The following is a 23,222-nucleotide window of genomic DNA, read 5'->3' on the forward strand; positions in this document are numbered from 1 at the left end:
GCCTGTCATCCCAGCTACTTGGAAGGCTGAGGCAGGACAATCACTTGAACCCAGGAGGCGGAGGTTGCAGTGAGCCGAGATTTCACCACTGCACTCCAGGCTGGCAACAGAGCGAGACTCCATCTTAAAAAAAAAAAAAGAAATCGCCAGGCATGGTGGTGTATACCTGTGGTCCCACCTACTTAGGAGGCTGAGATGGGAGGATTGATTGAGCTCAGGAGGGTGAGGCTGCAGTGAGCTATGATCACACCACTGCACTCCAGCCTGAGTGACAGAGCAAGACCTTGTTTGTAAAAAAGTAAATAAAGTTTACGATGGCCATATATTCTTTTTTTTTTTTTTTTTTTTTTTTTGAGACGGAGTCTATCTCCATTGCCTAGGCTGGAGTGCAGTGGCAGGATCTCGGCTCACTGCAACCTTCGCCTCCTGGGTTCAAGCAATTCTCCTGCCTCAGCCTCCCAAGTACATGGGATTACAGGCACCTGCCACCACACCCAGCTAATTTTTGTATTTTTAGTAGAGATGGGTTTTTGCCATGTTGGCCAGGCTGGTCTCGAACTCCTGACCTCAGGTGATCCACCAGCCTTGGCCTCCCTAAGTGCTGGGATTACAGGGGTGAGCCACCATGCCCAGCCCACATATTCATTTTATCAATATATAACATACTTATTTACCCTTTACCCTTATTATATATATGTGTGTGTACGTATGTATGTATACATACTTTTTTTTTTTTTTTTTTGAGGCAGATTTTTGCTCTCATTGCCCAGGCTGGAGTGCAATGGCATAATCTCGGCTCACCACAACCTCTGCCTCCCGGGTTCAAGCGATTCTCCTGCCTCAGCCTCCTGAGTAGCTGGGATGACAGGTATGCACCACCACGTCTGGCTAATTTTGTATTTTTAGTAGAGACAGAGCTTCTCCATGTTGGTCAGGCTGGTCTCGAACTCCCAACCTCAGGTGATCTGCCTGACTTGGCCTCCCAAAGTGCTGGGATTACAGGTATGAGCCACCGTGCTGGGCCCACCTACATATATTTTTAAATTAGAGTCAATTTTCTATGGTAGTTTTAGGCTCACAGCAAAATTGAGCAGAAAGTACAGAAAGTTCCCATGCACCCCCTGCCTTTACAAATGCACAGCCTCCACCACTATCAACATCCAGCACCAGAATGGTACATTTGTTACAATCAATGAACCTACATTGAGACATCATCACCACCCCAAATCCATATTTACATTAGAGTTCACAATTGGTTTTGCACATTTTATGAGTTTTGACAAATGTATAATGGCATGTATACTCTTTTTTTTTTTTTTTTTTGAGACAGAGTCTCTCTCTGTCGCCCAGCCTGGAGTGCAGTGGCGCGATCTCGGCTCACTGTAGCCTCTGCCTCCCAGGTTCCAGCAATTCTCCTACCTCAGCCTCCTGGGTAGATGGGATTACAGGCAAGTGCCACCACACCTGGCTAATTTTTGTATTATTATTATTTTTTAATAGAGACGGGGTTTCACCATGTTGGCCATGCTGGTCTTGAACTCCTGACCTCAGGTGATCCACCTGCCTCTGCCTCCCAAAGTGTTGGGATTACAGGCGTGAGCCACTGGGCCCAGCCATATCCACTTGTATACTATCATACAGAGTAGCCCTTATTGATATTTTTAAACCTAAGTTTATCATATCACATATTTACATTTTTATACTCGCTTTCTTTAGGTTCATATTTAGGTGGTATTTATTTTTAACTATCCCTCTTATAATCTTACCCAATCATAGCTTTTTTTTTTTTTTTTGAGATGGCGTCTTGCTCTGTCTCCCAGGCTGGAGTGCAGTGGCACGATCTCAGCTCACTGCAAGCTCCGCCTCCAGGGTTCAAGTGATTCTCCCACCTCAGCCTCCCAAGTAGCTGGGATGACAGGCACGCACCACCATGCCCAGGCTAATTTTTGTATTTTTAGTGGAGATGGGGTTTCACTATGTTGGCCATGCTTGTCTCCAACTCCTGACCTCAAGTGATCTTTCTGCCTTGGCCTCCCAAAATGTTGGGATTACAGAAGTGCACCACCATGCCCAGCCAGCCCCATCATAGCATTCTTGTATTTAGTGGTAAGTTTAACCCTTCTATATTTATTGGAATTACTCTTAAGACTTTTTTCTACTATATTTTATATCTCCTATTTACTGTACATTGTTTTTGTCCTTTTCACAACAAAGTTTTCTTCTTCTGGTTTAAAAGTTATAAATACTGCCAGGTGCCATGGCTCATGCCTATAATCCCAGCACTTTGGGAGGCCGAACCAGGCGAATCACCTGAGGTCAGGAGTTTGAGACCAGCCTGGCCAACATGACAAAATCCTGTCTCTACTAAAAATATAAAAATTAGGCTGGGCTTCGTGGCTCACATCTGTAATCCCAGGACTTTGGGAGGCCAAGGCTGGTGGATCGCGAGGTCAAGAAATCAAGACCATCCTGCCAACATGGTGAAACCCTGTCTCTACTAAAAATACAAAAATTAGCTGGGCATGGTGGTGTGCACCTGTAGTCCCAACTACTCGGGAGGCTGAGGCAGGAGAATCCCTTGATCCCTGCGGAGGTTGCAGTGAGCCGAGATCACGCCACTGCACTCCAGCCTGGCGACAGAGCGAGACTCCATCTAAAAAAAAAAAAAAAAAAAAAGAAAGGCCAGGCGAGGTGGCTTATGCCTGTAATCCCAGGACTTTGGGAGGCCAAGGTGGGTGGATCACCTGAGGTCAGGAGTTCAAGACCAGCCTGACCAACATGGAGAAAGTCTCTACTAAAAACACAAAAAATTAGCTGGGCGTGGTGGCAGGTGCCTGTAGTCCCAGCTACTCGGGAGGCTGAGGCAGGAGAATGGTGTGAACCCGGGAGGCTGAGCCGAGATTGTGTCAGTGCACTCCAGCCTGGGTGACAGAGCTAGACTCCGTCTAAATTAAAAAAAAAAAAATTTAACTGGCTGTGGTGGCAGGTGCCTGTAATCTCAGCTACTCAGGAGGAGGCTGAGGAAGAATCACTTGAACCTGGGAGGCAGAGGTTGTAGTGAGCCAACATCGCGCCACTGCACTCCAGCCTGGGCAACAGAGTAAGACTCCATCCCTAAATAAATAAATAAATAAAATAGCTGGGCATGGTGGCTCATGCCTGTAATCCCAGCACTTTGGGAGGCCAAAGCAGGAAGATATCTTGAACCCAGGAGTTCAAAATCAGCCTGGTCAACACAGTGAGACTTTTGCTCTACAAAATAAAAATAAAAAAATTAGGAAGGTGTGGTGGTACATGCCTGTAGTCCCAGCTAATGGGGAGGCTGAGGCAGGAGGATCACCTGGGCCCAGGAGATCGAGGCTGCAGTGAGCCATGATTGTGCCAGAGAGAGAGCCTGTGTCAAAATAAAATAAATTAAAAAAAAAAAAGTCAAAATACGCTGGGTATTGTGGTTCACAACACTTTGGGAGGCCAAGGTGGGCAGATCACCTGAGACCAGGAGTTGGAGACCAGCCTGGGCAACATAGTGGGACTCTGTCTCTACAAAAAACTGAAAAATTAGCTGGGTGTGATGGTGCCTGCCTGTAATCCCAGCTGCTCAGGAGGCTGAGGTGGGAGGATTGCTTGAGACTGGGAGGTTGAGGCTTCAGTGGGCCATGATGGTGCCACTGCACTCCAGGCTAGGTGACACTGTGAGATGTTGCCTCAAAAATAAACAAATAAACAAATAACAAAAAAACAAAATAAAATAAAAACACCACTCCAGATCTCAAACAAGTCTTTGACAAAAACAAAGACCAAACACCATTCACCGTCTTAGCTATCTGTTAGGAAATACCTCACCTGGAAAAGTAGTTCTAAATATGGGGTTTACATCCCTCAGTTTCCTTCCTTTCAGAAATCCTGGCTCGGTAATTCTTCACTACCTTGTTGGCTTTCCAATAATATCAAGCAGAGATCTTTAAAATATTTTTCCAATTTTACCAGGGTTGGTCAGAATTACATAGTTACCAATACCAGAAGTCCAAATTCTTCCTCACTCCTACTTTCCCATGGGAAAAGCACTCTAATAATCACGACTTGCTAAGAAACAAAATGACAGTGGAAATGCTAACAGTGTAACAATTACCTAAGCACCAAAACAATGAACTGAAGTGCCATCCAAGGGAGATTCTACAAATAGAAGAACACAAGTGTAACATAGTTGAAAAAGCAACTCAAACACTTATAACAAAATATCCACCTCCCCCAAGGAGAAAAATCCTTTCTGAAAATTGAGGGATGTAAACTTTACTTGGGAATGCTTTACATTCAGTTTACAAATACCAGATGATAGTAACATACTAGCCAAGTACAGGTGGTTGTAAGAGAATGAAAATCTGTGGAATTGTATCACAGTTGTCTATTGTGGACTTTGTTCTCATGGTCAGCAGGGCCAGGTTGGCTGATTCACCACTAAGCCTCCGAGCACACCTTGAGAACCGCTACCCTATGAAGAAGTAGCATTCAAAATTCCTGAACCCAGGCTTTCTAGAATGACCTACACTAAAAGTTTCTATTTTGAGATTTCTATCTTTCTCTGATTAGGTTACAATGGAATGGATTAGGTTTTACTGATTAGATAAATAAAAATACCCTTCTCAAATCCACCTTAATCCTCTCCCTGGGTCAGCTTGATTAGATTTTAAGTTTCACAAACCCCCAAAGTTTGATGATATTATCTATTATGTATCCGCTTAACCAGATGAATTGAGAAGATTGCCAAGTTTTAGACATAAATTCCACATTGTCTTGATCAGACAACACTCAGCAAACAGCCTTAGACAATGTTTGGATAAATACTAATCCATTTCCTTTACCTCTTCAAGTTTTGGTTTTCTCATCTTTTTTAAAATTAGTTTTTAATTTTGTTTAAATTATTATTTTTTTAGAGACAGAGTCTCTGTTGCCCAGGCTGGCAAGCAGTGGTGTCATCATGGCTCACTGCATCCTTGACCTCCAGGGCCTAAGCCAGTGAGAGTGGCAGGAGGCAGACATATGCCTAGGCAGATAAGGGTGAGTCCCGGGTGAAACCCCACCTCCAAGCTGAAGACCGTTTAAAGCCTGAAGGCCAAGCTACAAGTTAAATCCTCCAACTGTGTTGAGAACTTTCTTCCTGTTTGGTGTACTTTCCTCTGATTGGGCCCCACCCTTCACCTGTTTTACATATACCTACCCTTTCCTAATTGGTTTTTCTACACTGTTGTGCCCACCTTTGAGTGGTGTCTTTACTTGAACCTTTTTTGCATACTCACAAACCAGTCAGCACACACTCTCCATTCTAAGTCCATAAAGGGCCCCAGACCCAACCACCTGGGGGACTTGCCCGCTTTCAAGTAGGGTAGGGGAACCACCCCTCACATCCCCTCTGCTGAGAGCTTTCCTTTTGCTTAATAAATTCTACTCCACTCACTCTCCAGTGTCCATATTCCTAATTTTTCCTTTTTCTAGGTAAAGAACTCAGACCTAGCTGAGCTAAGGAGCAGAAAGACTGCAACGCCATCCTCCCACCTCAGCCTCCTGAGTAGCTGGGACCACGGGTATGCACCACCATGCCTGGCTAATTTTTTTAATTTTTAAATTTTTTTTGTAGAGATGGGGATCTCACTATGCTGCCCAAGCTGGTCTTGAACTCCTGAGCTCAAGCAATTGGGGATTACAGGCCATAAGCCACCATGCCCAGCCAGTTTTCTCATGGGAAATGGGAATAATAATTTTGTCCATGTCATAGATATTTTGGGAGTTTTAAATGAAATAATGACTATAAAAGTCTTTTTTGTTTGTTTGTTTGTTTGTTTTTGACAGAGTCTTGCTCTATCACCCAGGCTAGAGAGCAGTGGTGTGATCTCTGCTCACTGCAACCTCTGCCTCCCAGGTTCAAGAAATGCTCCTGCCTTAGCCTCCTCAGTAGCTGGAATTACAGGCATGCAGCACCACACCTGGCTAATTTTTTTGTATTTTTAGTAGAGACAGGATTTTGCCACACTGGCAGGCTGGTCTTGAACTCCTGGCCTCAAGTGATCCGCATGCCTTGGCATCCCAAAATGCTGGGATTACAGGCTAATTTTTGTACTTTTTAGTACAGAGTTCTGTCATGTTGCCCAGGCTGATCTCAGACTCCTGAGCTCAAGCGATCTGCCTGCCTCAGCCTCCCAAAGTGCTGGGATTACAGGCGTGAACCACCGCGCCAGGCAATTATAGAAGTCTTAACACGGTGTGTGGCACAGGTAAACATTTGCTAACAGGACAGTCTCTAGTGTTTGTTGGAGGCACTGCTCTGATAGGATTATTTGGGTGCTGAGCTGGTGCCCCAGGCCCTGGAAGGTAATTCTTTAAGGGAAATCTATGGATGAGTGTCAAGTGTTCTGTTGGGATTGCATCATTTGACTGGATGGGGAGGCAGCTGAAGGTTGGTTCCACGTGGCTGTGGCTAAACTGACTTTAGAATCTATACACCAGGCCTGGTGAGGTGGCTCACGCCTGTAATCCCAGCACTTTGGGAGGGCGAGGCGGGTGGATCACCTGAGGTCAGGAGTTCGAGACCAGCCTGGCCAACATAGTGAAACTCCATCTCTACTAAAAATACAAAAAATTAGCCTGGCATGGTGGCGGGTGCCTGTAATCCCAGCTACTCCGGAGGCTGAGGTAGGAGAATTGCCTCAACCTGGGAGGCGGAAGTTGAAGTGAGCCGAGGTCACGCCATTGCACTCCAGCCTGGGCAACAAGAGCAAAACTCCACCTCAAAAAAAAAAAAAGAAAAAGAAAAAGAAAAAAAGAATCTCTACACCTGAATAATAAAAGCTAAAGTTAAAACTAAGGAGTGGCTGGACACGGTGGCTCACGCCTGTGATCCCAGTACTTTGGGAGGCTGAGGCGGGCAGATCACTTGAGGTCAGGAGTTCAAGACCAGCCTGGCCAACATGGTGAAACCCTGTCTCTACTAAAAATACAAAAATCAGTTGGGTGTGGTAGCGCAGGCCTGTAATCCCAGCTACTAGGAATACTGAGGCAGGAGAATTGCTTGAACCCAGGGGGCTGAGGTCACGCCACTGTACTCTAGCCTGGGCGACAGAGCGAGGCTCCGGCTCAAAATAAACAAACAAACAAAACCTAAGGAGTTAGTCATGGATCTCAGAATGAAATCATGGAGCACAGAACGTGTGGTAAGGTTCTGAAAACTGAAATCTTTGTAACTTTCTCATGTGTGCTCATTTGCTCAATATTCCCCTGCAGGTTTTCCTATTATGGTTACCAGCACTTTGCAATGTCCTGGCCCGATGGTGCTAAATGCTTTATCAGCTTTATTTCATTCAGTGCTATTATATTAGACCCATGTTATAGGGGAGAAAATGGAGGCTCAGAGAGGTTAAGTAAATGATTTCTTGTCTGGCTCAAGAGCTGGATTTCCAAATACAACATCTTATGGGGTTGTTGAATTTGAATTTTGGGAGGCCGAGGCAGTAGGATTGCTTGAGCCCAGGAGTTTGAGGTTACAGTGAGCAGTAATCACCACTGAACTCCAGCCTGGGTGACAGAATGAGACCTCATTTCAAAAAAATAAAAGTGTCAACACTCAAATTCAACAACCCCATAAGGTGTTGTATTCGGAAATCCAGCTCTTGAGCCAGACCAGCCTGGGCAACATGGGGAAACCTCATCTCTATTCTTTAAAATAATAATAATAATAATAATTCTGTATCAGATACTTTTTTTTTTTTTTTTCCTTGAGAGGGAGTCTGGCTATATGGCCTAGGGTGGTCTCGAACTTCTGCGCTCAAAAGATCTTACTTCTTCAGTTTCTGGAATAACTGGGATTACTGATGTGAGTCACTGCGCCTGGCTGTATCAGACACTACCGTGTGCTAGTTAATTTAACCATCGTAACATGCGAGAAAAGTATAGATATCCTCATTTAACAGATGAGGGAGCTGGACTCATGCTCTCAAGGTCACATGGCTAGAAAATAGCAAAGCTCACATCTTTAACTTCCAACTCATTCAGAGATTAAAATCTCTGTCTTCTATTTTTTTAAACAAAAGTAACATTCTGTTTTTTAAAGTAAAGATAGGCTGGGCGTGGTGGCTCATGCCTGTAATCCTGGCACTCTGGGATGCCGAGGCAGGCGGATCACTTGAGGTCAGGAGTTCAAGACTAGCCTGGCCAACGTGACGAAACCCCGTCTCTACTAAAAATAGGAAAACTAGCTGGGCGTGGTGGTGCACACCTGTAATCCCAGCTACTCAGGAGGCTGAGGCGGGAGGATTGCTTAAACCTGGGAGGCAGAGGTTGCAGTGAGCCGAGATTGTGCCACTGCACTCCAGCCTGGGCGACAGAGCGAGACTCCGTCTCAAAAAAAATTAAAAAAAAAAAAAAAGATAATACACGCTCAAACAATGTAAACAACATGGATACCAATTTTCTTATACACTTGTAGAAACACTATGTTAATAATCATTTTAATTTTGGCCAGTGTGTTTAATGGATGAAAATATTATACTTTAAAGTTGCATTTCTTTTATTAGTTATTTTTTCTCATCTTTTACAGCTTTGAGATTATATATATGTATATTATATATATATATATAATATATATATATATGACTTTTTTTTGAGACGGAAACTTGCTCTGTCGCCAGGCTGGAATCCAGTGTCGAGATCTCGTCACACTGCAACCTCCGCCTCCCAGGCTCAAGTGATTCTCCTGCCTCAGCCTCCCAAGTAGCTGGGACTACAAGTGCACACCACCACGCCCAGCTAATTTTTGTATTTTTAGTAGAGACAGGGTTTCACCATGTTGGTCAGGATGTTCTCGATCTCAGGACCTCATGATCCGCTTGCCTCGGCCTCCCAAATTGCTGGGATTACAGGCATGAATCACCGTGCCCGGCCAATATATATTTCATATACCATAAAACTCACTATTTTATTTTATTTTATTTTATTTTTTTGAGACGGAGTCTGGCTCTTGTCACCCAGGCTGGAGTGCAATGGTGCAATCTCTACTCACTGCAACCTCTGCCTTCCGTGTTCAAGTGATTCTCCTGCCTCAGCCTCCCAAGTAGCTGGTATTACAGGCACCTGACACTACGCCCAGCTAATTTTTGTATTCTTAGTAGAGATGAGGTTTCACCATGTTGGCCAGGCTGGTCTTGAACTCCTGACCTCCAGTCATCAGCCTGCTTCGGCCTCCCAAAGTTTTGGGATTACAGGCATGAGCCACCATACACGGCCTAAAATTCACTAATTTACCAGCCTGGGCAACACAGGGTGAACTCATCTCAAAACAAAAACAAAAACATAAAAATTAGCTAAGTGTGTTGGTGCATGGCTGAAGTTCCAACTTCTTAGGAGGCCAAGGTGAGAGGATCGCTTGGGCCCTGGAGTTCAAGCCTACAAGTGAGCCATGGTTACACCACTGCACTCTAACCTGGGAGACCCTGTCTCGAAAAACAAAAATAAAATACAAATTCACCATTTAAATCATAAAGTGTCTACTTTGGTGGTTTACGGTATACTCACAGTTTTGCAACCGTCATCGCACTCTAATTTTAAAAGGTTTTCAACACTTCAAAAGGAGACCCCATATCCATTAGCAGTACCTTCCCATTTCTGCTCTTTCATCCCTCAACCCCAGGCTACTTTTATGTTTCTTGGCTGTATGTGATTTTGTTATGTTTGTTTATTTTGGATTTATTTTATTTTGGATTTATTTCTTTCCTTTTGACATGGAATCTCATTCTGTTTCCCAGGCAGTGCTTCATCTCGGCTCACTGCAACCTCCACCTCCTGGGTTCAAGTGATTCTCTTGCCTCGGCCTCCAGAGTAACTGGGATTACAGGCGCCCATAACCACACTCGGCTAATTTTTGTAGTTTTAGTAGAGATGGGGTTTCACCACGTTGGCCAGGCTGGTCTCGAACTCCTGACCTCAAGTGATCTGCCTGCCTCGGCCTCCCAAAGTGTTCAGATTACAGGCATGAGCCGCTGCGCCCAGCCCATTTCGGATTTTTAGAAATTGATTACAGATTTTATTTATTTATTTATTTGATACAGGGCCTCTTTCTGTCTCCCAGGCTGGAATGTAGTGGCCCAATCATAGCTCACTGCAGCTCAATTCCTGGACTCAAGGGAATTCTCTTGCTTTAGCTCCCAAGTAGCTAGGACTACAGATGTGTGCCACCATGCCCAGATAATTTTTAACTTTTTGTAGAGACGAGGCCTCACTATGTTGCCCAGCCTGGTCTCAAACTGCTGGCCTCAACCAATTCTACCACCTCTGCCTCCCAAAGTGCTGGGATTACAGGTGTGAGCCACCCCACCAGGACCCTGATGGGAGAAATTTTGCATTTATCATGATGCTCAACCATTTCCTTACCATGTGTATTGAAAATATATATATATGTATATATACGTATATATATGTTTATATATGTATATATGTGTATATATGTATATATGTGTATATATATGTGTATATATGTGTATATGTATATATATGTGTATATATACATATATGTGTATATATATATTTTTTTTTCTTGAGACGGAGTCTCGCTCTGTCATCAGGCTGGAGTGCAGTGGCACAATATTGGCTCACTGCAACGTCTGCCTCCTGGGTTCAAGTGATTCTCCTGCCTCAGCCTCCCCGGTAGCTGGGACCACAGGCGCCCGCCACCACTCCCGGCTAATTTTTTTGTATTTTTAGTAGAGACGGGGTTTCACCATGTTGGCCAGGATGGTCTTGATCTCTTGACCTCATGATCCACCCGCCTCGGCCTCCCAAAGTGCTGGGATTACAGGCATGAGCCATCGCGCCTGGCCGTGTACTGCAAATATTTTTTATCCATTTGTTCTACTTTGTTGATGGCATCTCTTCTCGTACAGATGTTTATATTTCTTTCAATATTTTCTTTTATGATCTTTTGACTTTGATTCATGAGTATAAACATTTTCCCTCCTCCAATTATAGAGCTTCTCCCCATATCTTCTTCTGGTCTTTTACAGTATTGCGATTTGTCTGTTTTCAATCTATTTTTTTTTTTTTTTGAGACGGAGCCTCTCCGTGTCGCCCAGGCTCAAGTGCAGTGGCGCGATCTCTGCTCACTGCAAGCTCCGCCTCCCAGGTTCAGGCCATTCTCCTGCCTCAGCCTCCCGAGTAGCTGGGACTACAGGTGCCCGCCACCACGCCCGGCTAATTTTTTTGTATTTTTAGTAGAGACAGGGTTTCACCATGTTAGCCAGGATGGTCCCGATCTCGTGATCTCGTGATCCGCCCGCCTCAGCCTCCCAAAGTCCTGGGATTACAGGCGTGAGCCACCGCGCCCGGCCTTCAATCTATTTTGAGTTTAGTTTGAGATAGTATGACTAAAAGCACTTAACATACATTATTCCACTTAATCCTCCAGGCCATTCTGTTAAGTGGGGGTTATTTTCTTCTTCATTGTACAAATGTGGAAATGCAGGCAGGTCGATTTAAATAAGGCCGCAGAACTAGAAAGCTGCAGAGAAGGGGTTTGAACCCTGCACCTCTGGGGCCAGGGCAGTGCGGGTGGCCGTCCGCGAACCCTGCTGGCTGTGGTGCTCGGGGGCAAGCTTGCGAGGGCGCGGCGGGCGCGAGGAGCGCGTCCGAGACTCGGTGGAACGTCCCCGGCGCGACCCCGCGTGCCCAGCTCCAGGCCGTGTTCTCCCAGGTGCGGGCCGGCGGGACCCCGCCTTCGGCCCTGGCGGCGCGCGCTCGCCTAGCGGGCGGGCACTCGCGCGCAGCGTTTGTGTTGCCTGCGAGTTTCCCGAGTTCACACAGGCCCTGGGTTGGCATGGCAACCAGGCAACCTGTTCCAGAGCCGCCAGCCTTCTCCGCACATGCCGCTGCCACCGCCGGGGCCGGGGCCGGAGCCTATCCCAGGATGCACCGCGCCAGCCCAGTCCCCAGTGGGCCGCCATGTTGTCGGAGTGAAAGGTAAGGGGGAGCGAGAGCGCCAGAGAGAGAAGATCGGGGGGCTGAAATCCATCTTCATCCTACCGCTCCGCCCGTGAGTATCCGCACCCCACCGGCCCCAAACGCTGCTCCGGACCCCTAACGAGCAGATTGTCCCTTCATATTGGTGTTTGAGAGTGGTTGTGGGGGTGAGAAGGGCTTTGGAAAAGCCGCCGGGGCCCTGGCTGAGGCTTCTCACTCGCTGTTCCTCGTACATGTTTTGGAGTCAGCAGCAAGGCCCCTATTGTTATCAAAGGAGGGAGGGGGTGGGGATCGGGGTCGAAGCTAGGAAAATGCTGGGGGGTTAGGCCCGAGCCCAGGGCGTAGACGTGCCTCTACATTTTTGCCCGGCCCTGTTGGGAACCACCGAAGATTGATGTTGCCATTCGGGTTGCTTTTTTTGATGGGTTTGCGAAGCCCCGAGTCTTCTGTGTGGCCATGAAGTGTAATTCTGTGCCACCCCTATTTCTTCGACTTCTTGAGCTTCCGTGGCAGCGCCGGAGGAGGAGGAACAATAAATCGCTTTAGAAGCAGCCGTGGCCCTTGTCCACAGGCGAGATTCACCGTGGGGGAACTTTGCGAGCCTTAAATGTGGAGAAGTGGCGATCAGGAAGTTTCAGAATGCTTTTTAGGCTCCTGGGTGCTGTGGCCTTTTGTTTCCGTGTGAGCTTGTGTTTTTGGTGGGTTCTTCCTCTTTGAGCCTCCCGGTGTTGGTGTCTCTCTTCACTCAAAGAGGGGTTCACCCCTTGCTAGTAGGAAAATCTAGATACACAATACTAGTTTTAGTCCTCACAAACATGCTTGGTAAACATAGATCATTTGTTTTACTTGTCAGTACCATTCCCACGTCAAGTGAGGAATACACTCCTGTAACTTTTCTCTCCTATAGCCCCCTCCCCCCCCGCTGAAAAAACAAAGCCAGAAACCCACACACAGCATTACCAGAGAAGGCTTTATTCTCCCGTAACTTAGATTGTTACCTTTTATTGTTCAATTAAGAAAACACTGTTCTCAGCCCTCGATACCATCTTGCTCAATTCCTGTTATTACTGGGATTAATTAAGAATAAGATTTTATGAAGCTTTTCCTGGGTTCTATTTTAAAGTCAGTTAACTTCTGAAACAATAGGCTTAGCATTTTGTTTCTTGAAAGCACCTAAAAACTTACTAAGACAGGCCCAACCCCAAGAAATGTGGCTTCTGATGCAGTTTTCGTAAGCAAAATAAACATTTTGACCCTTTGCTAATTTTAACTTTATAAAACACTGGGGGGCTGTTGATTCTTTATCTGGGCTCTTGGGAAACGCTCTCCGGATTCTGAACTTTGAGTTAGTGTTTTGCTTTAGCGACAATTGAATTCATTTTGTTCAAGGCCACAGCTTTTTGAAGTTGGAATTTGTTTAGTTTAGGTTTGAGATGAACTGTTCTAAGATAAATTTATGACCACAGAATGTTTGTTAAGTGTGGTAAAAATAAACACCTTTTAAACCACTAAGCATTTTAGTAAAAGGTGAGCCTTGGAAATAAAGTAAACCGTGTTCCTTTGAATTCAACTCAATTAGTGATATTTTAAAAAACTTTGTAAACATTTGAAAGCTGTGAAAGAGTAGCTGGACTGAGCACTTCTAGTTGCTTAAAGTACTTATAAGGTGTCATTTGATAAAAATCACATTTTAAATGCTACACGTAAGTTTTTAGTGAGCTTTTCTGATATTTAGGATACTGAGTTTTTAATTTTTGTGCCGTATTTGCCAAAATACTACAAAACTACCCAAGATAACATGTTAATTGCTTAGGTATTTGCTCACTTTTAAACTGTTCTGCCAGGTTTTCTCTGGTTTGAGAAACTGCCTTGCCTCTTTAGGTAAAGCAGGAAGTCTTAGGGCATACAGATAGCTTTACAAAAGCCAATTGTTTCGTTTGAACATTTTTATAGGAGTCTTTCGTTTCCCCCATTCCTTTTAGAATGAAGGTGTGTTTAGTGTGCGTCAGTGATAAACTCCTCTTTTATGTGGATATTCTTTGTTAGATAACTTTTTTCTTTTAAAAATTTTTATTTGTATAATTTGTGAGGTACAAGTGTAATTTGTACATGCGTGTATTGCGTAGTGGTGAAGCCAGGGCTTTTTGTGTGTCCATCACTGGAATAACGTACATTGTCCTCCTTAGGTGATCTCTCATTATCCTTCTCTCAGCCTCCTAGATAACTACTTTGAGAAGGCTTTTATTTCAGAAAAGATTGCATTTGCTGTTTTAGGAATTCTGTTAGGGACTGGAGTTGCCTTAACTAGGGGTAACTAAATTCTAAGAGTCTTAAGCACGATGACTTTAAATTTACCAAAAACTTTTATATTTATCTCATTTTCATTAAGAGAAACCCAAAACATTGAGAGTCATAGAGGAAGGATTTCTTTCATTTTCTAGATGAGGAAACAGGTTGTTGGTTTAGTGAAAGTACTTGGGTTTTGGAACTCTTGGCCTGCTCTAGAACAAAGATTGTTAGGTCGAGATTTCCTTTTAGAACAGAATGGGACTGTCTAGTATTGGTACTAAGAGAGTAATGAATTCTTTAAAAAACCAAGCAGGGAGGCATTAGGCTGGTTTGCACTTTTGAAAGACCGATGGTGAAACCGGGCTATGACTTTTTGGTTTTGGTACTTGAGCATGGACTAGTGTCTAGGTTAGACTACTCCAGTACCCTGCTAAGGTTCTGATGGATTGGAATTCTTAACCTAGACTAGGCATTTCCAAATTAGGCTTTAAACAAATTACAAATTCCATTGTGTCTTCTTAGGCTGGCTTCAAAAACATGAATTTAGTTGTGAGAAGCAAATGCTACTTTATCAGAAGGTTTATTTATTCAACAGAGAGATAGTAGATTTGTTAGTCATGTGTTTTTGAAGCATCACAGTGGGGGTTGGGAGAAGAGATAAAGCATTTGTAGCAGTAGACTGTTAGGCTGATGGCTTTGAAATTAGACCGTGGCTGTGGACAGGTGTGTCCTAATTGGTAACTGATTTATTTACTTTGTAGCTTTTTTTTTTTTTTTTTTTGAGATGGAGTCTCACTCTGTCGTCCAGGCTGGAGTGCAGCGGCTTGATCTCGGCTCACTGCAACCTCCGCCTCCTGGGTTCCACTGATTCTTCTGCCTCAGCCTCCCGAGGAGCTGGGACTACAGGCGCGTGCCACCACACCTGGCTACTTTTTATATTTTTAGTAGAGACGGGGTTTCAGCATATTGGCCAGGCTGGTCTGGAATTCTGACCTGGAGATGCGCCTGCCTCCGCCTCCCAAAGTGCTGGGATTACAGGCGTAAGCCACTGTGCCCGGACACTTTGTAGCATTTTTTAAAAGCACCCACAGGCTGGCAAGTGTTCTATCTTAAGTACAGATGCAGTTTTTGATTTTAAGGAACTTTAATGTTTCATAGTAACATTTGAGGGATTCTTTGTTGGTCTTCCAGAGGAGTAGAGGATACAAATGAGACATATTGTTGAGTTACTCCTGCAAGGGGTTAGTAGAAAGAAGTAAGCTTGGGAACGATTAGGGTTTGAATCCTTTCTCTGCTACTTGCTAGTTGAATGGCCTTGGAAACATCCCATTTTCCTCCTGTACCTTAGTGTTTTCATTTGTAAAATAGAAATAATAATGGCTACCTTTCAATGCTTTTGTGATGAGACAATGTCTGCGATATATTCGTTAACACTATTACCGTGTTGAAGCTTCTGTTTGTTTGTTTTTGAGACAGGAACTCACTCTGTCGCCCAAGCGGGTGTGCAGCCTCCTGCTCCTGGGCTCAAATGATCCTCCCACCTCAGCCTCCCTAGTAGCTGGGACTATAGGCACATGCCACCATGCCTGGCTAATTATTTTTAGTAGAGATAGGTCTTGCTATGTTGCCCAGGCTGGTCTTGAACTCCTGGGCTCAAGCTGTCTGCCCACCTCAGCCTCCCAAAGTGCTGGGATTGTAGGTATGAGCCACCACACCCAGCTGAGGCTTCTGGTTTGTATAGTGAGGCTTTCTTTTTTTTTTATAATTAAAAAAAATTATTTTATTTATTTATTTATTTTGAGACAGAGTCTCGCTCTGTCGCCCGGCTGGAGCACAGTGGTGTGACCTCTGCCTCCCTGGTTCAAGTGATTCTCCTGCCTCAGCCTCCCCAGTAGCTGGGATTACAGGCGCGTGCCACCAAGCCTGGCTAATTTCTGTGTTTTCAGTAGAGTCGGGGTTTCACCATGTTAGCCAGGATGGTCTTGATCTCCTGACCTCATGATCCACCAGCCTCGGCCTCCCAAAGTGCTGGGATTACAGGCATGAGCTACCGTGCCCAACCTCCATTGGCCTTCTTAGAGCCTTATTTTTTAATAAAATAATAGAGATGGGGGTCCCACTGTGTTGCCTAGGCTGGTCTTAAGCTCCTGGCTCAAGCGATTCTCCCTGCCTAAGTCTCCGAAGGTGCTGGGATGACACGAGTGAGCCACTGTGCCCAGCCTGTAGTGAGGCTTTCTACACTAATATGAAGTGTTTAAATTTGGTTTGGTCTCATCCTGTTTATAGTAGTTGAAGTACTAATGGCATAATGTGATTACAGTTAATAGTTGTAAGTTACTGGTAAAAATATTAATGCTTTTAAAAATCAGTGACAACTGAGGAGAGGGCTTAGGCTAAAAGCATTCTGCTGCTGTTCTTGGTCAGAGGGTTTTATTGTTTCTTTAAGAAATATCCTATCAATATATTGGAGGTTTTATTTATTTATTTATTTATTTATTTACTGAAACAGAGTCTCGATTTGTCGCCCAGGCTGGAGTGCAGTGGTGCGATCTTGGCTCACTGCAACCTCTGCCTCCCGGGTTCAAACGATTCTCCTGCCTCAGCTTCCCAAGTAGTTGGGATTAAAAGTGTGCACCACCACACCCAGTTAATTTTTGTATTTCCAGTAGAGATGGGGTTTCATAATGTTGGCCAGGCTGGTCTCGAACTCCTGACCTCAAGTGATACACCCGTCTTGGCCTCCGAAGTGTTGGGATTATAGGCGTGAGCCACCTCGCCTGGCCAATATGTTGGACACTTTAAGGGATCCTTTCAAATTACACAATCTGAGCCATTGCTACTTATATATGGGTTTAGGCTTTTGTTTAGTTATTAGCATATGTCTGCTCCAGCTGTAAAGTTGTGATTGATTGATTGATTGATTGATTGATTGATTTTTTGAGAGAGAGTCTCGCTCTGTCACCCAGGTTGGAGTACAGTGGCATGATCTCGGCTCACTGCAACCTTTGCCTCCTGGATTCAAGCCATTCTCCTGCCTCAGCCTCCCGAGTAGCTGGGATTACAGGTGCCCAGCACTATACCTGGCTAATTTTTATATTTTTAGTAGAGATGGGGTTTCACCATGTTGGCCAGGCTGGTCTTGAACTCCTGACGTCAGGTGATCCACCCACTTTGGCCTCCCAAAGTGCTGGGATTACAGGCATGAGCCACCACACCCGGCCGAAGTTGTGATAGTTTTAAAAAGGCTTTTGGGGCTGGGCGCGGTGGCTCACGCCTGTAATCCCAGCACTTCCGGAGGCCGAGGTGGGTAGATCACCTGAGGTCGGGAGTTCGAGACCAGCCTGGCCAACATGGTGAAACCCCGTCTCTACTAAAAATACAAAAAATTAGCCGCCCGTGGTGGTGGGCGCCTGTAGTACCAGCTACTCGGGAGGCTGAGGCAGGAGAGTCGCTTGAGTCTAGGAGGCGGAGGCTGTAGTGAGCCGAGATCGCGTCATTGCACCCTAGCCTGGGCAACAGGGGCAAAACTCTGTCTCAAAAAAAAAAAAAGCTTTTGTTCATTTAAAAACTGTCAGTTGGTTTGAGGTATAAGTAAGTTGGGTAGACTGATAGAAGTCTAATTCTGTATTGCTACGTGTTGGTTAACAACATAAACTTCTCTGAAGTGGTAGTATTGAGTTCTGATCCCAATACCTTGCCAGAGTGCATGCCACCAACGACATTTATTTATTGTTAAAAGACATGGGGTTCATGTTTTTATCTTAGTGTGTTTTATGTTTCAAAAGATGGAAATATTAAATACTTGTAACCTGTTTGTCCTTAGGTGTTGGTGGAATGAGCGTTGCATGTGTCTTGAAGAGAAAAGCAGTGCTTTGGCAGGACTCTTTCAGCCCCCACCTGAAACATCACCCTCAAGAACCAGCTAATCCCAACATGCCTGTTGTTTTGACATCTGGAACAGGGTCGCAAGCGCAGCCACAACCAGCTGCAAATCAGGCTCTTGCAGCTGGGACTCACTCCAGCCCTGTCCCAGGATCTATAGGAGTTGCAGGCCGTTCCCAGGACGACGCTATGGTGGACTACTTCTTTCAGAGGCAGCATGGTGAGCAGCTTGGGGGAGGAGGAAGTGGAGGAGGCGGCTATAATAATAGCAAACATCGATGGCCTACTGGGGATAACATTCATGCAGAACATCAGGTAAAAAAAAGTTCACTATTTCAGCTTTGACATTCCTTTATAATCACTGTCCACTTAGGATATCTGCTTTCAATGAATGTCTTTAAAAACTTAAATTGCTGATTTCATTTGGTACAAACAGTTACTTACTTGTTTTAAAGGTTGATCATTGTAATACTGTTACTGGGTCATTTATCATTCTGGTGCTAAATAGTAAATAGCCAATTCATTCATTCATTCATTCATTTGAGACAGAGTCTTGCTCTGTCACCCAGGCTGGAGTGTAGTCGCCTGATCTCGGCTCACTGCAGCTGCTGCCTCCCAGGTTCAAGCAGTTCTCCTGCCTCAGCCTCCTGAGTAGCTGGGACTACAGGTGTGCACCACCACGCCTGGCTGATTATGTATTTTCAGTAGAAACAGGGTTTCACCATGTTGGCCAGGCTGGCCTCGAACTCCTGACCTCAAGTGATCTGCCCGCTTTGGCCTCCCAAAGTGCTGGGATTACAGTTGTGAGCCACCCACGCCCGGCCTATAGAATGCATTTTTTTTTTTTTTTTAAGGCGGAGTCTCACTCTGTTGCCCAGGCTGGAGTGCAGTGGCGCGATCTCTGCTCACTGCAAGCTCCGCCTCCCAGGTTCACGCCATTCTCCTGCCTCAGCCTTCCGAGTAGCTGGGACTACAGGTGCCCGCACCATGCCTGGCTAATTTTTTGTATTTTTTTTGGTAGAGACGGGGTTTCACTGTGTTAGCCAGGATGGTCTCTATCTCCTGACCTCGTGATCCACCCATCTCGGCCTCGCAAAGTGCTGGGATTACAGGTGTGAGCCACTGCGCCCGGCCTACAACGCATTTTTAAGAACACTTTTTTTGGAACAAAGGATTCTTTTTTTTACTGTTGACATAAGAACTGCTAGGGTTGTTTATAGGACAGATACATATTTTTGAATCTTTTCTCTTGGGTGTGGGTGACTTGATTTTAAGATATGATAGTTGAAAGTAGGGGGAAGTTGATAACATCAGCTGCTCAAGTGAAATTTATTTGAAATGGGACTGATATATTGTGTCAGAGAGAAGTGGTTGTGGCTTTTAGGTTTTAACCACCTTTGTCCTCTTGTTATTGTTTAATTTTTAATTTTAACATGTTCAGTCTTATTAATCTAAAACCATAGTGGGAATCATAGCATGTTTTACTGAGAAGAGAGGTTAGCCTTATCCATGTTTCCTGATTTCTTGATAATGACCAACCAAAAGATTAGACTGTTTTGATCAGGGTATTCTTTGAAATTGGGTATAGGTTGAATTTGGAAAGGTTCATTTTGTGTCACCCGTCAGTACTGATTAGCGAGAGCTGACATTTTTCATTAGGCTTCTAGTGCTTCTGTTTTACTTCAGAAAAAATCAGGTACAAGCATACTTGGAAGTCTGATTTTATTATACTTCCTCTGATCCCCCCAAAAGTGAACCATAGTTTTTTTTTTTTTTTTTTTTGAGATGGAGTCTCGCTCTGTCGCCCAGGCTGGAGTGCAGTGGCACAATCTCGGCTCACTGCATCCTCCCCCTCCCAGGTTTAAGCAATTCTCCTGCCTTACCCTCCTGAGTAGCTGGGATTACAGGCACCCACCTCCATGCCTGGCTAATTTTTGTATTTTTAGCAGAGAGAGGGTTTCACCATGTTGGCCGGGCTGGTCTTGAACTCCTGACCTCGAGTGATCCACCTGCCTCAGCTTCCCAAAGTGCTGGGATTACAGGTGTGAGCCACCATGCCCAGCCTTTTTTTTTTTTTCTTTTTCTTTTTTTTTTTTTTTTTTTTTGAGACAAGGTCTGGCTCTGTCATCCAGGCTGGAGTGTGGTGATATGATATTGGCTCACTGCAACCACGGTCTCCCTGGTTCAAGCGATCCTCCCACCCCAGTCTCCTGAGTAGCTGGGATACAGGTGTGCAACACTACACCCGGCTACTTTTGTATTTTTTGTAGAGACGGGGTTTTGCCATGTTGGCCAGGCTCTACTTTGAGCCCAGGCTCAAAGTGATCCACCTGCCTTGGACTCCCAGAGTGCTGGGATTGCAAGTGTGAGCCACTGCATCTGACCAGTTCTTTACTATAGTAGAAACAAAGACAGGCTGGGTGCAGTGGCTCATGCCTGTAATCCCAGCACTTTGGGAGGCCGAGGTGGGTGGATCACCTGAGGTACGGAGTTCGAGACCAGCCTGACCAACATGGTGAAACCCTGTCTCTACTAAAAATGCAGAAATTAGCCAGGTGTGGTGATGCATGCCTGTAATCCCAGCTACTTGGAAGGCTGAGGCAGGAGAGTCACTTGAACCTGGGACAGGGAGTTTGCAGTGAGCTGAGATCTTGCCATTGCACTCCAGCCTAGGCAATGGGTGAAACTCCATCTCAAAAAAATAAAGTAAAAAATTAGCTGGGCGTGGGGGCACATGCCTGTGTTTCCAGCTGCTTGGGAGGCTGAGGTGGAAGGATTGCTTGAGCCTGGGTGGCAGAAGTTGCAGTGAACAGAGATCATGCCACTGCACTTCAGCCTGGGCAACAGAGTGGGACCCTGTCTCAAAAAAAAAAAAAAAAAAAAAGAAAAGAAAAAGAAGGTTTTCAGCTGTAAGGCTGAAAGAAGGCTCACCCCTGCAATCCCAACACTTTGGGAGGTCAAGGCAGGTGGATCACCTGAGGTCAGGAGTTCAAGACCAGCCTGGCCAACATGGTGAAACCCCGTCTCTACTAATAATACAAAAAAATTAGCCTGGCATGGTGGTGCACACCTGTAATCCCAGCTCCTTGGGAGGCTGAGGCAGGAGAATCGCTTGAACCCGGGAGGTGGAGGTTGCAGTGAGCAGAGATCACACCATTGCACTCCAGCCTGAGTGACAAGAGCGAAACTCTGTCTCCAAAAAAAGAAAAAAGAAAGATTTTGTCTTTCTTTGGGATGAAGATATGCACAGAATTTGGTGACTGAATTAGAAATCTTATATCCTGGAAAGATGAAGTAATGGAGGAAAAGTACAGAGTGCCTCTGGTTTGGGACACAGTGATTACATTTGATAGGACACCTGTTGAGTTTGAGGTAGAAGCAGAATATCTAGGTGTATACTGTAGGTAGCTCTACCTGTAGCAGGAAATCAAGGTAGGAGGTATTTTATTTGGGTGGCATCTGTGTAGTGGGGCAAAAACAAACCCTGTAATCTCTGTACTATTTGGCTAAATGTTATTTAAAAATCATAAACACTGGTTTTTTAAAATCTGTAATAAAGATCTATAAGATCTTTTGTTGTGTTTCCTAATGATAGACTGATGGGTGGAAGCTGAAAGGAGAGTCAAGGTGCCTGGCAGTTTCTTTGCTAGGTGAGCAAATCAAACTCTAGGTCAGTCCTTGGCAGAGCTCTAAGATCTGATTATTGCTGTGCAAGTTAAGAAGCGTTTATTGAAGGCTTACTCAGGCCTCTGTCTTACACTGAGCCCTATCATAAGGAATCACATCTGACTTACTGAGCAGTTTTATCCAGGTCAGTTAGCAAACTTGAGTTAATAATAGTAAATGGCAAAACCTGTTTCCCACTCAGGTGGCCTAAACCAGTGACCTTGGAATTGGCATTCATCATTACAACACAATTCTTTGGGCTGGACACATGAAATAATGAACAAGGTTGGGGAACTCAGGGTAGTTGGTATATTGCAGTTGTGGACCACCCATAGGTTACTTTTCTGTAGTCGTTATAGTGTATTGTACTGGTTTTAGTGTTGTTCTCACCTTCTGGACTGAACTATTCTAGATCAGAGACTTGTGTTTTTCATGCCCCTTTTCCAGGAGGTATTATGAAACTTTCGTGTTGATTGAATGAGGGAAGACGAGAGGTTCTTCAGTTTTGCGCTCAGGTAAAGGAGTGGGTCTTACAGCTCAGTCATCCTGCTGGGAAACACATGGCAACAGGTAGAGGCCACTTGATAGGCAGCTGTGCTAAGGGTAGTATAATTGAAGAGCAAAGGGGCACATCTCTAGGTGGAGAATCTCTGCCCTTATTAGCCACTGTTACGGATAGGAGGTGTAAGAGGGTGCCTGATCTGTCATGTGGGTCAGAGTGAAAAAGAGGTTGAGAACCACTGATGATAACGGAAACATTTATATGTTCTAGGCATTGGGCTATTGTATTTCCTATATATAATCCTTACAGCAATCCTATGAAGGAGATAAATACCCTTTTTTGAAAAGTGAGAAACTGAGGCTTTGTTACCAGGTAATACCTGGTTTTTGAAATCAGTCTTTGATTCCAGTGTCCACGTTCTAGATCTATTTCTGCTTCCCTAGGCAAGATAAACCAGACAAAACTATGCAACCAAGTGGCACATTACAGGGCCAAAGAATTGTTTTGCCATAATTTTGCTTGAAATTTAGAGACTGTAAACTTAATAATGAGATGAATACAAATGTTGACCATTCTCCTATAATTGCAGGAGTACTTGACCCCAACTCCCAAAAGCAGTAATGGTAAAGTCCATTTTTCTTCAGTTCTGTTTTTTATTACATATGTGTTCTAAGTGGTAATGTGGATGGAAAATTATCTCTGTAGAGACAGAATGACTCAATATAAAGTGATCCTATTGCCAGCTCATTCTAACCTACCACTGGGCCTTTTTTTTTTTTTTTTTTAGTGGCCCTTTGGCATAATGGAACAAAGTTTGAGATCGAATTGGCAGGATGCTTTCACTAGTGAACTAGTGAAGTAAAGAATATCACAGGCTGTGATGCCAGTA

At 44.7% G+C, this 23,222-nt stretch overlaps 1 protein-coding gene across 38 annotated transcripts in view; it reads left to right on the forward strand.

The window, feature by feature from the left end:
• The first annotated feature begins 11,710 nt into the window (after nucleotides 1-11,710).
• The window catches only part of PUM1 (pumilio RNA binding family member 1), a 136,452-nt gene continuing 124,940 nt past the window's right edge, over nucleotides 11,711-23,222 (forward strand). For 37 of the 38 annotated variants that reach the window (XM_034959785.3, XM_034959853.3, XM_034959855.3 and 34 more), the window contains exons 1-2: nucleotides 11,711-11,994; nucleotides 18,107-18,480. In XM_034959785.3, coding sequence (XP_034815676.1) covers nucleotides 11,898-11,994; nucleotides 18,107-18,480 — 471 coding nt within the window. In that variant the 5' untranslated portion in view covers nucleotides 11,711-11,897. Of the gene's footprint in view, nucleotides 11,995-12,045; nucleotides 12,068-18,106; nucleotides 18,481-23,222 lie in introns of those variants that run through there. The other variant, XM_008953462.5, reaches the window with a different exon arrangement.

This window comes from Pan paniscus, chromosome 1 (genome assembly GCF_029289425.2).
Source record: "Pan paniscus chromosome 1, NHGRI_mPanPan1-v2.0_pri, whole genome shotgun sequence".
Classification (NCBI taxonomy): Eukaryota; Metazoa; Chordata; class Mammalia; order Primates; family Hominidae; genus Pan; species Pan paniscus.